The sequence below is a fragment of the Mugil cephalus genome, chromosome 3, assembly GCF_022458985.1.
Source record: "Mugil cephalus isolate CIBA_MC_2020 chromosome 3, CIBA_Mcephalus_1.1, whole genome shotgun sequence".
Lineage (NCBI taxonomy): Eukaryota > Metazoa > Chordata > Actinopteri > Mugiliformes > Mugilidae > Mugil > Mugil cephalus.
In genome coordinates, this window is record NC_061772.1 from 13,943,733 (window position 1) to 13,956,363 (window position 12,631).

At 43.4% G+C, this 12,631-nt stretch overlaps 1 protein-coding gene across 3 annotated transcripts in view; it reads right to left on the bottom strand.

The window, feature by feature from the left end:
* Positions 1-12,631, bottom strand: part of cd276 (CD276 molecule) — a 73,580-nt gene that overhangs the window by 9,561 nt on the left and 51,388 nt on the right. For all 3 annotated transcript variants that reach the window (XM_047580528.1, XM_047580527.1, XM_047580526.1), the window contains exons 6-7: positions 11,955-11,996; positions 3,901-3,937 (exon numbers count right to left, since the gene is read on the bottom strand). In XM_047580528.1, the coding sequence (XP_047436484.1) occupies positions 3,915-3,937; positions 11,955-11,996 (65 nt within the window). In that variant the 3' untranslated portion in view covers positions 3,901-3,914. The remainder of the gene's footprint in view (positions 1-3,900; positions 3,938-11,954; positions 11,997-12,631) is intronic.

The following is a 12,631-nucleotide window of genomic DNA, read 5'->3' on the forward strand; positions in this document are numbered from 1 at the left end:
TTAAGAATATTAACATCTTCTAAATTTCTCTGTCTGTGCTCTCCAATCAATGTGCGAACAAAGTGCACACACATGCACAAATCGGGGTGCAAGCTCTACTGTATGCAGTTAATCAAATCAGCTTCAAGAAAAGGCTTCCCCTTAATAAGGGTTTTTCCGCTAATGATGGTTTCCCTTCATTGTCAGCCCTGAGAAACAGCGAAAGCACACAACACAGCAGCTAAAATAATGAAATCTGGTTTCATTTTCTGACAAAAGACAGACTACGCTGCGCTGCCATCTCTCCAGCAGCATTGTGACAAAGAACCTTCAATATCTGTCACATCAAAATTGATGGAGTGTCTCTAAAATGTCTCCCAAAATATCAGCATCCAATATCAAAAGATCTATGTCAAAACAAAAGGGGGAAGACATCTTTTAACTCGGGAAAGAAAGCTATGAAAACAAAACATATCTCTCGGTCTCACTTCACTGTTTTTGTCAGTTATTGTACTGTAGTCGTCCTGAAATAGCTCAGTGGTTCCGGGCTTTCTTGGTCTGTAGAGGTCCAAGCGCCGGGTTCAGGGAGGGAGATGGAGCATGACACAGCCCGGCCATGGATGAATGCAGAGGAGGGGGGAAGTTCTGGGAATACCCCATTCCTCTTCTCAGGGGAAGAATGGCTCCCACTGGAAATAACTGTCTGCCTACTACTGCTGCTGCTGCTGCTGTTAGTTCAGGTCACACTACATCTAGAGTAAAGTCGCTAAAAATAGCAAATAAAGCCATACAGACAAGCCTCAGCCTGCCAGTCTGTTTAAAACTGGTCTGCTTGGAACAAAAAAAAAAAAGAAAAAAGAAAAACCTACACCACCATCTGTACTCTCCGAGAAATGCCAAGACACAAACAAACAGTCAAGGGGAAGTATTAAGGAAAAGGTCAACAGAAGAACGATGCCCCACACCATGTGGCAATACTCAGATGGCATAACATCACCAAGGTCCCAAAGACCACGACGGAGACAGAAACGGAACATAAATGGATTCTGTCCAAGACTATATTTGTCTCGTTCTGGATGGCTTTGGGATTGGAGCAAGCAGGAGTGAATAAGAGCTAAAAGAGGGAGGACTGCAGTCTACAGCAGCCAGGGGCTGATCATGGGGGAGTCTTTTCACACTGCAGCAAAATGGCAAGAAACATACAGACAGTCAGATGCGGAGATACCGGGAGTCTCTGGTCAGGTAATCCAGACAATGTGTCTATCATCCTCCCACAGGCGGAGGACCTTCCATTGTGTCCTCTACCTTTGGGGCCCATTCTTTGGCGCCTCCATAAAAAGCTCATGTGCTGAAGAGGTTCCACATCATCCCCTCGGTGGTTATGCAACAATTCGCCACATGCTCTGCAGTGACTAATCTGTTTGTCTGTGTTCTCAGTTCTCGACTCTCTCCTCTTTCATCAGGGCGTTCGACTGAGTCATCCAGTAATTCAGAGCACACCGCCGTAAAGATGAAGACGGAACAGTTACGGCGACGCCATCGCGAAATCAGTCCGAGTCAAAAAAGCGACACTAACGAATGTTCGCAGCCGTCTCCACCTGTCCTCATTTGGTACAGAGGGAGTCGCCGTCCGCAGTCCCGAACGCGTATTCATCCCTTACTTTCCCCACAAATAGGGCTCGAAAATACAGTACGTACCTTAGAATATACTGCAGTTTGCTCTTTTAATGTGAGGGGCCTCTTAAATAAGCGAATAGGAACAGTGCTGTTAAACATCATCCAGTACACCCTCTATCCAAACTGAGCTTTGTGTTGCTGCTTCTCAGGGGAACAGATTTATATAATAATTATCCTTGATGCATTATGTCTGAGGCCAATTTACTGACATGTTAATTCATGTTAATGCTCTGAGCTGTGGTGTATTTCGATTAATAAAACTGTTAAAGTTTGTAAATGAATACTGATCATTCAGTCTAACGCCGGTCATCAGTATTACTTCGGCACATTGATAAAAGACTAAAAGAAGACCCTCGCCTTGTGCAGACTGGTGCACTTTTAATCACGTTTCCCTGCTGCAACATGATCTCGACTTGGAAAACTACAGTAATCCACCTCTTAAGACTAGGGCTGCTCCGATCATCACTTTTGTAGCCGATTATCAATGGCCAATCGCAGGGAAGTGCTATGGGTCGATACCGAGTACGACCACGGAATCTGTCTTAAGCTGCTAGAAAAAAAGTACTTACTTTGACTCACTTGTTCCCATAGGGCAGGGGTCTTCAACGTTTTACAGGCCAAGGACCCCCAAGCTAATGGAGAGATTAAGTAGGGATCCCCTACCTACTATATGTGTTATATTAACCTCAGTCCAGTGCTATTTATAAATATACATTATTATCATTTTGCATTCAATATTCAGCTATTCAAATAATGCAAATTTCAAACATGTGCAACAGCAGGGCGGCCGTGCAACTACCTTTAATCACTGAATCACCAAAACATTTTGAATAGGCTCTCGGCCAATTGTGGGGAACCTGACAGAGTCAGTGTGTAATATGCGGCCTTGTTATTGGCTCAGCAGTGATAAGGGCGGGGCCTACTGTGTACAGGAGGCTTAGATTGACAGGTCTGGGGCTACTGTGGTGCTGTTGAGACAGCTCCTGTATCGCTGAATGAGTGAAGTGCCGCCTGATTTATCCCTTCACTACAATATGTTAACTTTGTGTTATATAACAAATAAAAAAAAGAAAAATACATGAAAAATGTCTGATCACCCAAAGATTTTGCGACCCCCTAGGGGTTGGGGACCCCCTGTTGAAGACCCATGGCATAAGGGGTAACAATTACTATAATGTGCTTATCCATTGCAGACAATAGTCAGATTTGGAGCACCTAACAGTGTGGCAAATAAAGCCTTTGTTGTGGAGTGAAACAAATGTTTCATTCAAAAGAATAAATACAAAGAGTGAAAATCAATTAAATAATTCTGAAGCACAAAAAAAACAAAAAAAACTCCAGTAGGTTAAACAAAGAACAAAAACAGCCTTATCGGTTTACTCCTTTTAATTGCAGTAGGCCGATGGAAACAATAAAATGATATGGTCTTTATTAATTTACCCCTTAATTAAATACCAGTAGGTAAAAAAATAAATAAAAGAAAAACTGTATGACCTGCAAAACTGAAAAAAACGCTCGCTATCTCGTCCAGAAACTGTTCTCTTTGGGGGGACCACTGGCTAGATGGTTGTCATGGTTGTTGGGCCACATATCTGGGGCTTGAGTCCATTTTGGGTGTGTGCCGGGAAATTATCTCGTTATGACTTGACCAAAGCACTAAATGTTCTCACTGCTGTATACTAGATGTATTTGAAATAATTCTTCTTCTAAATAGACATAAAATCACCAAACAGATAGAAAAAAAGAAGTGACAGGATGTTTACATTTCGCCTATTAACCTCATTATGTAAGACTTTCATTGAAAGCAACTCCAAGTGAAGTTGGCAGTTATAAAAGTTCTCGAGGGCGGCGCTGAATACGCACAGTTTCAGGCAGAGAGAAAGAGAAAGGTGGCCTGCATGACTCACAGCTCAACTGTTTACAATTAATAAGACTCTTAATGTTTGAGCGCGCCGGGAAAAGTATGTTTGCGTGGCTGATAAAACGAAATAGATTTGTCATATCAACGAGTGACCCTGTGATTCCTGAAATCAAAATGTCAAGACTTCTCATTTCCCCGGCTGTCTGCTGAATTAATGCGGCCTGGCCTCATTACAGCGGCGTTTACCAGTAGCCCCCAGAGACACTGCGTCCTCCAGAGTGAGACGATTGCGATAAAAAGAAAATAAAGGGACACGTGAGCGACACACAGGGACGCAGGTGCGCTTAAAGACACAAACACGCCCACGTCGAAGTCCTACTCACCTTCATTCTCGACCTTAGCTTCTCAGCGCCGTCAAAGCTGCAAAGGAAGCAAACAAAAGTGAATATTTGGGCTCGAGATCTGGCAGCAACGTGATTACTGCATAACTACTGTGCAGCGTTTATGTCGGCACTGCTGTTAACTTTCACTTCTATTGTCTCGTGGACCATGGCGTTATCAAAGGCTTTGTGGGCTGTTATCCTGCCCCTTCCTCCTTCAGCATCCATTTTCCTCCTCCTCCTCCTCCTCCTCCTCCGCTCCATCTCTGTGCACCAACCTTGCCATGGCTAACAGGAAGCAGAGGGCACAGCGCTTTATTTAATTAGTCACAGCAGCTGAGTGCTCATGTGGAACCAAACAGGGGAGGCAGATTGGGGTAGTGAGATGGATAGGCACTCTCCCACCGGGCCTTGGCTGTGCTGTCAGAGGAGCGTAGATTACATGACAGAAGGGGGATTGGGGGTGTGCGTGCGGGGAGGTGTATGGCAGGCAGGAGGATGTAAACAGCGCCGCATCCCAGAGAAAAAAAAAAAAAAAGATTGCCTCCACTCCTGAAGTACACCCATCCTCACACAAAAGCCCTCCTTGCCCTGTTACTTTTGTCTAATATGCAAAACGAGCTACTGGTGGGACTGGCTTCTCGTCGTGATGTACCACGCTGAGTGGTTTGACTGCTTTTATCAACTGTGACAACATTCATTATTTCAAATGATTTAGGGGCTGCTATTTTTCTTCTATCCCTTCTGACAACGATCACCAGCAGATAACCTCTGAGAGGTAGCCTCTGAGAGGAGCTCGGTGTGGAGCACATTCTTGATGAGCCTCGCCTCAATGAACGGGAGGAGCATTGGAAGTGGGAAAAAGTTTCTCTGACAACTGCCAGAGCTTTTACAGTAACACTTACTCGTATGTACGGAAGAGGATCAGGGCCACTGTGAGAAAAAGTCAGAATTCTGACTTTAATCTCAGAATTCTGATTTTAAAGGCAGGATTCTTCTGACTTTTGAGTTTAAAGTCAGAATTCTGCAAAAAAAAAAAAAAAGTCAGAATTCTGACTTTTTTTCTCAGAATTTTGACTTTAATCTAAGAATTCTGAATTTAAAGGCAGAATTCTTCTGACTTTTGAGTTTAAAGGCAGAATTCTGTAAAAAAAAAAAAAAAGTCAGAATTCTGACTTTTTTCTCGGAATTCTGAGACTAAAGTCAGAATTTTCAGTTTAAAGTCAGAACTCACTTTTTTTCCCCACAGTGGCCCTAATCCTCTCCCGTATGTATAACTGGTATAAAATACATAAAATAAAACAGAAAGCGCACACAGCAACATATTAATTTGCATATAACTGGAGGTTGTGTTGTAGTGGGATTCATGTGATACACGCTTCATCTTCCCATGATTATCTTGTTTCACTTGGCCTTCAGCACCAACTCAGCGCATCAGTTTTCAGCCTTGGAGAAAGCACGGCTGAAAATATGTGGCTTACAGTGTGTTCCTGAAACAGCAAGGAACATACATGCAGTGCATGTATGTTCCTTAGGAAAGGATAATATGTGCAACTACTAAGCAATGGTGCGGAGTGAGCTCTGTTAATTAGCACTCTTGAAGTTATCCGGTGACCCACATCTAATAATGAAGGCAACACGAATGTTCTATTTACATATCTTTAGTCAGTAATGTGTGACCGCTGGGAGAGCCCAGTGGCTGAGTATGTGGCGCCAGTAAAAAGACATGGCGTGTCAAGCAGCGCTGCCTGGGTCGGCTTCCCAAGGCCCTCTCAATCCAAACTGCAGTAATGTGGAATGGTATGTTAGTGGCCTGCAGGTCTGTGTTGTGCTATAAGAACAGTGTATGCAATGTTTTAATGAGCATTGGTGGGGTGACGCCTGTACGAGAGAATCCAACTTTTTTTTTTAGTTCTCAGATTGGGCCTCTAAATTTAGCTCAATTCAGCGTGACAAGAATTAAACTCACACACCAAAACTCAGTAACTGCGTTTCCATTACATTTTTTTTTGCAATATTAAAAGCAATATTTCTGAAATGAAGTATTATTGCCTTTTGTAAGTGTTTCCATTGAAAGGTGCTCTGAAAATGAGCTGTAACTCTCGTAGTGTCTCGTCTCGCGATATCCTACAATTCTCTTAAATTATCAACACTTCACTTGCACTTTTTTTGCGATACACTTATATATCGATACATTATACATTATATACAAATTATGTTATGAGAGTGTAAAAACGGTTTAGTGATATTAGAGAGGTTTTTGGAAACCTCTGCATTTCTGTTACCAGTTTTTTAACTGTGATATCTGGGTTTTGCGCATTTCCAGGGGTAATGGAAATACAGCAATTGATTGGACAAAAGAAAGTGTTGAAGTCCACCACTCATCTTCCTCACTGTCATAACTGCTGGCTCTGCTTGTTGGCCTGTTACTCAAGGGTCGCATTAACCAAATATTTTCTGTCACAGAGAGTATTTTTTACATGGTGACAAAAAAAATAAAACAACGGACAGATCTGTACTTGCAGCGTTGGCACATACGTCACTTAAGTTCAAGCATTACATTGTAGAAGATGCAGAATTCTGCAAACTCCAACACAAACGGGACGTATGCTGAGTAAAACTGGGAGAACGTTTTCAAATGACTCCATAAACCGTCGCATGCAGAGCCCTCATCCTGTTGCTGGCAAGAGTGGATTTTAATTAGCTATTGTCTGGTCTTACATGCATGACCTCATTGTCTAGATCGCTTTAGCCGTTATACTGGTGGGCTCTGCTGCTGCGTAGTTACTGCAAAATGTCACATGTCATAAAAATGCCAGAACACCTGAGTGCAGTGAAGTTTAACCAGAAACCTAATAACTGTGATGGCATTGACGAATAATGTGAAAAAGGAACCGAAGCCATGGAGGATGCGAGGATGTCAAGGTTGTAAGATTATTTCTTGACAAGCAGATTTTTTAGCAAGAATAGGGCGGCATGGATTCAGTGTAGAAATGCTAACGTGAGCATCACATAAGACTGAGAGTGCACAAGAATGCCAAGATCTGCACTGGGCAGACTCTAAGTTTATGCAACACTCACTGGCCACATTATTAGGTACACCTCCCTAGACCAGATGGACTTCATTTTTGTCTTCAGAATTAACTTCATTCTTTGTGGTATGGGTTCAACTAAGTTCTCGGTGACTGTGGAGGCCATCTGAGGACAGTGAACTCATCGTCATGTTAAAAAAAAAAACAGTCCGAAAAGACATCACATACTGTGGTCTGAAAGTAATAAACATTAGCATTTGAACACTATTCATTTGGTACTATGGTGCCCAAAGTGTGGCCAGTAAATATCCTGTTTCATGCAGGTTGAATTCAAGCTTTCATGTTGTTTAGGCTGAATTCTGACCCTGCCATTTCAATGGCACTGCAGAAATTAAGATTCTTCAGACTTGGCAATGTTGTTCCAACCTTCTATTGTTCAATTGTGGAGAGTACTTGCGAATTGTTGGCTCAATTCCCTTTTCTTAGTTAAGGTCCTTGGTCTCCCGCTGCTGCTGCTATAGCCCATCTTCTTCCAGGTTCATAGTGTTTTACGTGCACAGATGCTTTTTTGCATACGCCACTTATTTGAGTTACTGATGCCTTTCTATCAACCCACGCCAGTCCAGCCATTCTCCTCTTAACACTGGCATCAACAAGACATTTTCACTCAGAGACCTCCTGCTCACAGGATATTTCTTTCCTTTTTAGACCACTCTCTCTAGAGATGGCTGTGTGTGAAAATCCCAATAGATCAGCAGTTTCTGAAATACTCAGACCAGCCTGTCTGGCACCAACAACCATGTCACGTTCAAAGTCACTTTCCCACTCCGATGTTCAGTATGAGCCTCAGCAGATCGCCTGGACCATGTCTACACACCTAAATGTTGTGATTGGCTGATTAGCTGAACAGGTGTAGCTTATAAGGTGACTAGTGACTATGTGTAATATTGATTATTGGGAATAAGTTGTTCATATAAATTAAAATATATGAAATACATGAAAGAATAACAGGTAGATTATGAATTTATATTATGCGATTTGTCAAACATTTGTACAGCAAGAACGCAAACTCAGGGATTTTCACCAACTGGAAAAATATCAAATTTACTACAGTAATTTTTAGTCATTACTGGTTATCCAGTTTTCTACAGTGTATTTTGTTATGGCTATACGAACAATCACATTTCTATCTACAGTCAAACTCACTATTTGCGAGTATAACGGATCCCACAGGCAATAAAAAACATGTCATCTCAAGGAACTCAAGCCACAGTCCCAATAGGAATCATTAAACAATTTCATTCATTCACTCAAGACGCTACACCTCGATTCCCACGGGAAATGTGTAGAATATTAGATTCGTCATACATTAAGGTGTAGTATTTTTATTGCTATGTAACTTGATAGACAAGACGGAAAACTAAATATAATAAGACCAGAGGTGACTTTGACTCAGGTGCAGTCGTCCTTGTTTCTGTCGGTCTGTCTGCTCAAGAGTCACCTTCTCATAGCCTTAACTAGCTAGCTACTTCAAATCAGCACAACATTTAGGGTGATGAGCTCCCGGGCTCGACGCTGTAATATGATTTTAGTGGCGCTCATCTATTTTTCAGCGATGGCCTTAGCATCAACGAGTCAGGAGAGAGCGGAGGGTGGGGCTTCCTTCGGCTATCGGCTGTACAAGGCCCAATATTCCCTAACCTCCCACCTCCGTGGGACCTCGCCTCCGTTACGAAGGGTTAATAAAACCGTTTTTCACATCTCGCTCTCCTTTCAGGAGGCCGAGTCAAATTGTTGTTTTTCAACGGTTCTTTGTCTGTGAAAGAACTGGGTCACTGACTTGCACTCTCTTCCAGGGTCTTGTTGCTAAGGCCCGACTCCTTGGAGTCCGAGCTTTAGGGAGACGGGGGCTGGCGCACACAAACCGAAGCCAGTGTTTGACAGGAGGAGCCGCGCTTGCACGACTTGCAGCCCCCTCTAAACAGCGCATCATGCTCAGATTACTAAACGCACTTCTGAGGGGAGGTGAGGGATGAACGGAGGAATAACTGTATGCACTGCAAAATCTCTGGATGGCATTAGTGTATAACTGCTTATTTTTGTGCGCCGTGGGTGTGTCTCTTTGACTGCGTGTTTGTGTGTGTGAAATCGTTACTGTTGACTTAGGCACCCACGGACGCATCCAGAATGTGAGCTGCACTGTTTGTTAAACATTATTTGCCTCTGCTGTAAAGCCAACAAAGGCGTCCTACCCCTACTGCAAATGAATGAGCCTGGGTCCCTAGTTATCACTAGTTATTGTTCCAATCAGGCTGGCTTTGAAAGGGGAGGCGCGCTCTCCTTTGGACAGCTCATTAAGATAACACACAAACGTGGCTCCCCATCATCCTGGGTTTATTAAAGTGGGGCTCATTTCAGCTCCTTTGTCTCATGCAGGAACCTCTGGCTTTGTCAGCGCAATTGGAGCCAGATGGCAAAACAAAGCTGCCTGTCTGGATTGCTTAGGGAGTGATCTCTGAAGACAGAGCCATTAGCTTGATTTCACAAGCTCGCCGCCCACAACGTCCACCTGGATCGACCAGGTACGCGGTCGATGGCGAGAAGGAGCGAAGGTGGCTGCGAGATGCCGCCTTGTCACTGGAGTGCAGGCGCACTACGGTCCTCCAGCGCTAGCCCCTTTAGCTAAAGCTGAGCTATTAAGTCTCGCTAGTTGCGGGATGGCTCACCCGGCTCCTGGCTGCACAGATCTCTCTGAAACATTCATGAGAGAGGCAGCAGAGAATAAAAGCCATTGTCCCCCTTCACTCAGTGGCTCTCCTTCACCTCTCGGCTTATTAAAATCACATAGTATTAACTTTGGCGTTCACAGAAAGGCTAAATAATTCAATCAGAATAAAGAAGGAGTCAAATGAATAACTCTAATGACATTAACGCTTGAGGGAGGACTGCTCAGGACTGTGAGGGGTACTTACTGAGGCCAGGCAGGCAGAAGAAGCTTGCTCTGCTTGCTAATGGCGAAATTAATTCTGGCCTCATAAGGTCATCTTCATACTAAGCAAAATATCACATTATTCTCATCACTGAAAAAGAAGCACACATTGCAGATTGCCTCGGTTCACTGGCACTCTTCAAAAGCAAAATATAAATATGGAGCAAACCCAGGACTCCCATTCAGTGCAAAGCTACAGAAAACACTTTTTTTTTTAAATTTATTAAAAAGATGCGTTTTGATAAATATGCTTATTCGGTTACTTTCGGAGAGTTAGATCAGTGGACTGACATCACTCTTATGTCAGCAGTACAAGGAGACCGGGAAGAATGGAAAACACTGATGATGGATGTCTGAAAAGTTTAGAAAATATTCCAGCTAACTTCTCTGAAGCGCACTAATTAGCACAGAATCAGGTGTAATAACTCATTTGCTGAATCCGTACAATCACACCTGACATGTGAAAACATCAGTTTTTCAGTTTTCTTCCTGGTGTCGAGCCATTACAACAGACAGATAGACACACGTGTGCAACTCATCGGGAAGTTAGAAGTGTCTCCGCCATCGTCACGTAGCAGTGGACCGCAGACTCCTCTGCTGCTTTGATCCAAGCCAATAACAATTACAAAAGTTATTTTGTAATATTTTAGTGTTGGATTTGATTTATTACACTAATTAATATATGCATTATGAAGAAGGGCGACCCTGCGTCAATCGAGTGGTCATCGAGTTGACGCAGTGCTGCGGTAAAAGGAAAGGAAACAATGAGGTAGATATCTAAGTATATCTATATGTGATGCAAACACCAGCACATTAGAACTGTTATTGCAAGTCCTGTTATTGCCTCGGTGTAAGCATTAAGTTCAAAGCAAAAAGGAGAGCTCTTTCCTTTGAAACATTACACACTTCAGATCACGATGCTGGCTTTGCCATCGCAGAGTTAGAATGCTAATAATAGCATTTAGCTCAATTTAGGACTGTCTGACAGAGATGCGAGCACTAGTGTTGACTCTTTGTTCTTCTTTATTTCCTTGTTTAAATGCTCGGCTCTGTCCGGTTTGTTTCCCGAGCAAAATTCCTAATGGTAAGTACCACTTATTTAGGCTTTTTTTGTTTTGTGTGTGTGTGTGTTTTTTTTTAAACTAGATATTGGAAAGAATAGCAGCTTAGAGAATACTAGAAGAGGTGCAAGGACGGTCACAAGGACTGTCTATTTATTCTGCTGGACCAGTCCTCGTGATTTTCAGAGCAACTTATTCCGAGTGACAACAATGTGCAACACATTTCAGCCAGGACTCAATTGCAAAATCAATTTGGCTTGATAAACGGGATCGTTTGAGTGCAGTGCACGGCAGCACTACTGTTGGCATTTTTTTGAAGCTTGGAACTTGCGGAACTTGTTACCATTAAATTTACAGACAAGATAGATTTTACTGTTATGGCTGTAGCTTTGGGGGAGCGAATAATGTAAAACAGCCTGTTGGCATCACTAAATTAGTGCGTCCATCTCCCTCTTTCTGCCTTAAATCCTCCTTCTCGCTCTCACTGGGCTGCTGTGTTGAATGGTCTCGGTGTTTGGAGCTGGTTTCGCTCCTCACGTGCGCTCATTTACTCGTCCAGTTGGGTTCCTACCATCCCGATAACTGCACTTCTTGCTAAAGAAGACAGACTAAACTGTGGGCGATTTTTGCATTATTTAATACCATATATTTGCAACTTGAAAGCTTTCCACAGAAACACAGAGTGTATACAGGGGAAAGACACACTCTTCTAGATCAGACGCCGCACTTGTGAAGAATTAAACGTCCTGTTTGCAGGCTCAGATCCACAACTAATTCCTTTTTTTAGTTGTATTTTTTTGGCCCTGGTGGTGTTTGCAACCTTGCATGTGTGCTGAATGTAAAAGATGAGGTTTAAACATTTTGAAACAGCGGCGTTAGCTAAGGATGCAACCCTTCGACAAGCACGCGTTCAACTGCCACTGTTTCCTGTCTGTGTGAGACGGCTGAGGCTCGACCAGGTGTGGATTGGCTGACCTGTCTTTGACTCGTCTTCTTCCAGCTCCTTGGCCTCTTCAGCTGTGGGAAGACAGAGGAGCCGTTATCAGCGGTGGCCACGGTACAAAAGCAGGCACACAGTGTAGTCACTTCATCACAAGCCTACGGCGAGCTGATCCCTCAGAGCTCAAAGGACAAGCTGTGATGAGAGAGCTATATGACGATGCAACCCCGCACAATGGCGCTCCCACCACATCACACGCGCACGCGCGCGCACACACACACACACACAAACACGCGCACACACACACACACACAGTGCCATATCCACCCCTTAACCTCTTATCCAGCCCTTTCACAAAGACAGTAATCACATTAGGCTTTAGCTGCGGGCTCTCTGAAAACCTACTGTCAACAGAGTTGGGGAAGCAACCCAGTGACGGCTGTCACACTTATACACACACATGTGGCAAGGATTCGCATGTATGCGCACACATGCAGGCTATAAATAGCTCGAGACAGAGTATCCAAGTGGTGGATATTTATTCTGTGACACCACTCTCCATGCAATCAGGCTCAGGATCCACTATTTAGTGCCCGATACGTGAGACTGAACTGATAACTGAACTAAATTAAATGTCAGGGTAACACAATTCATATGTTTATATTCCCGCACGTTTGCCTGATTTTGACTTTGACAGCATAGACTATAATCC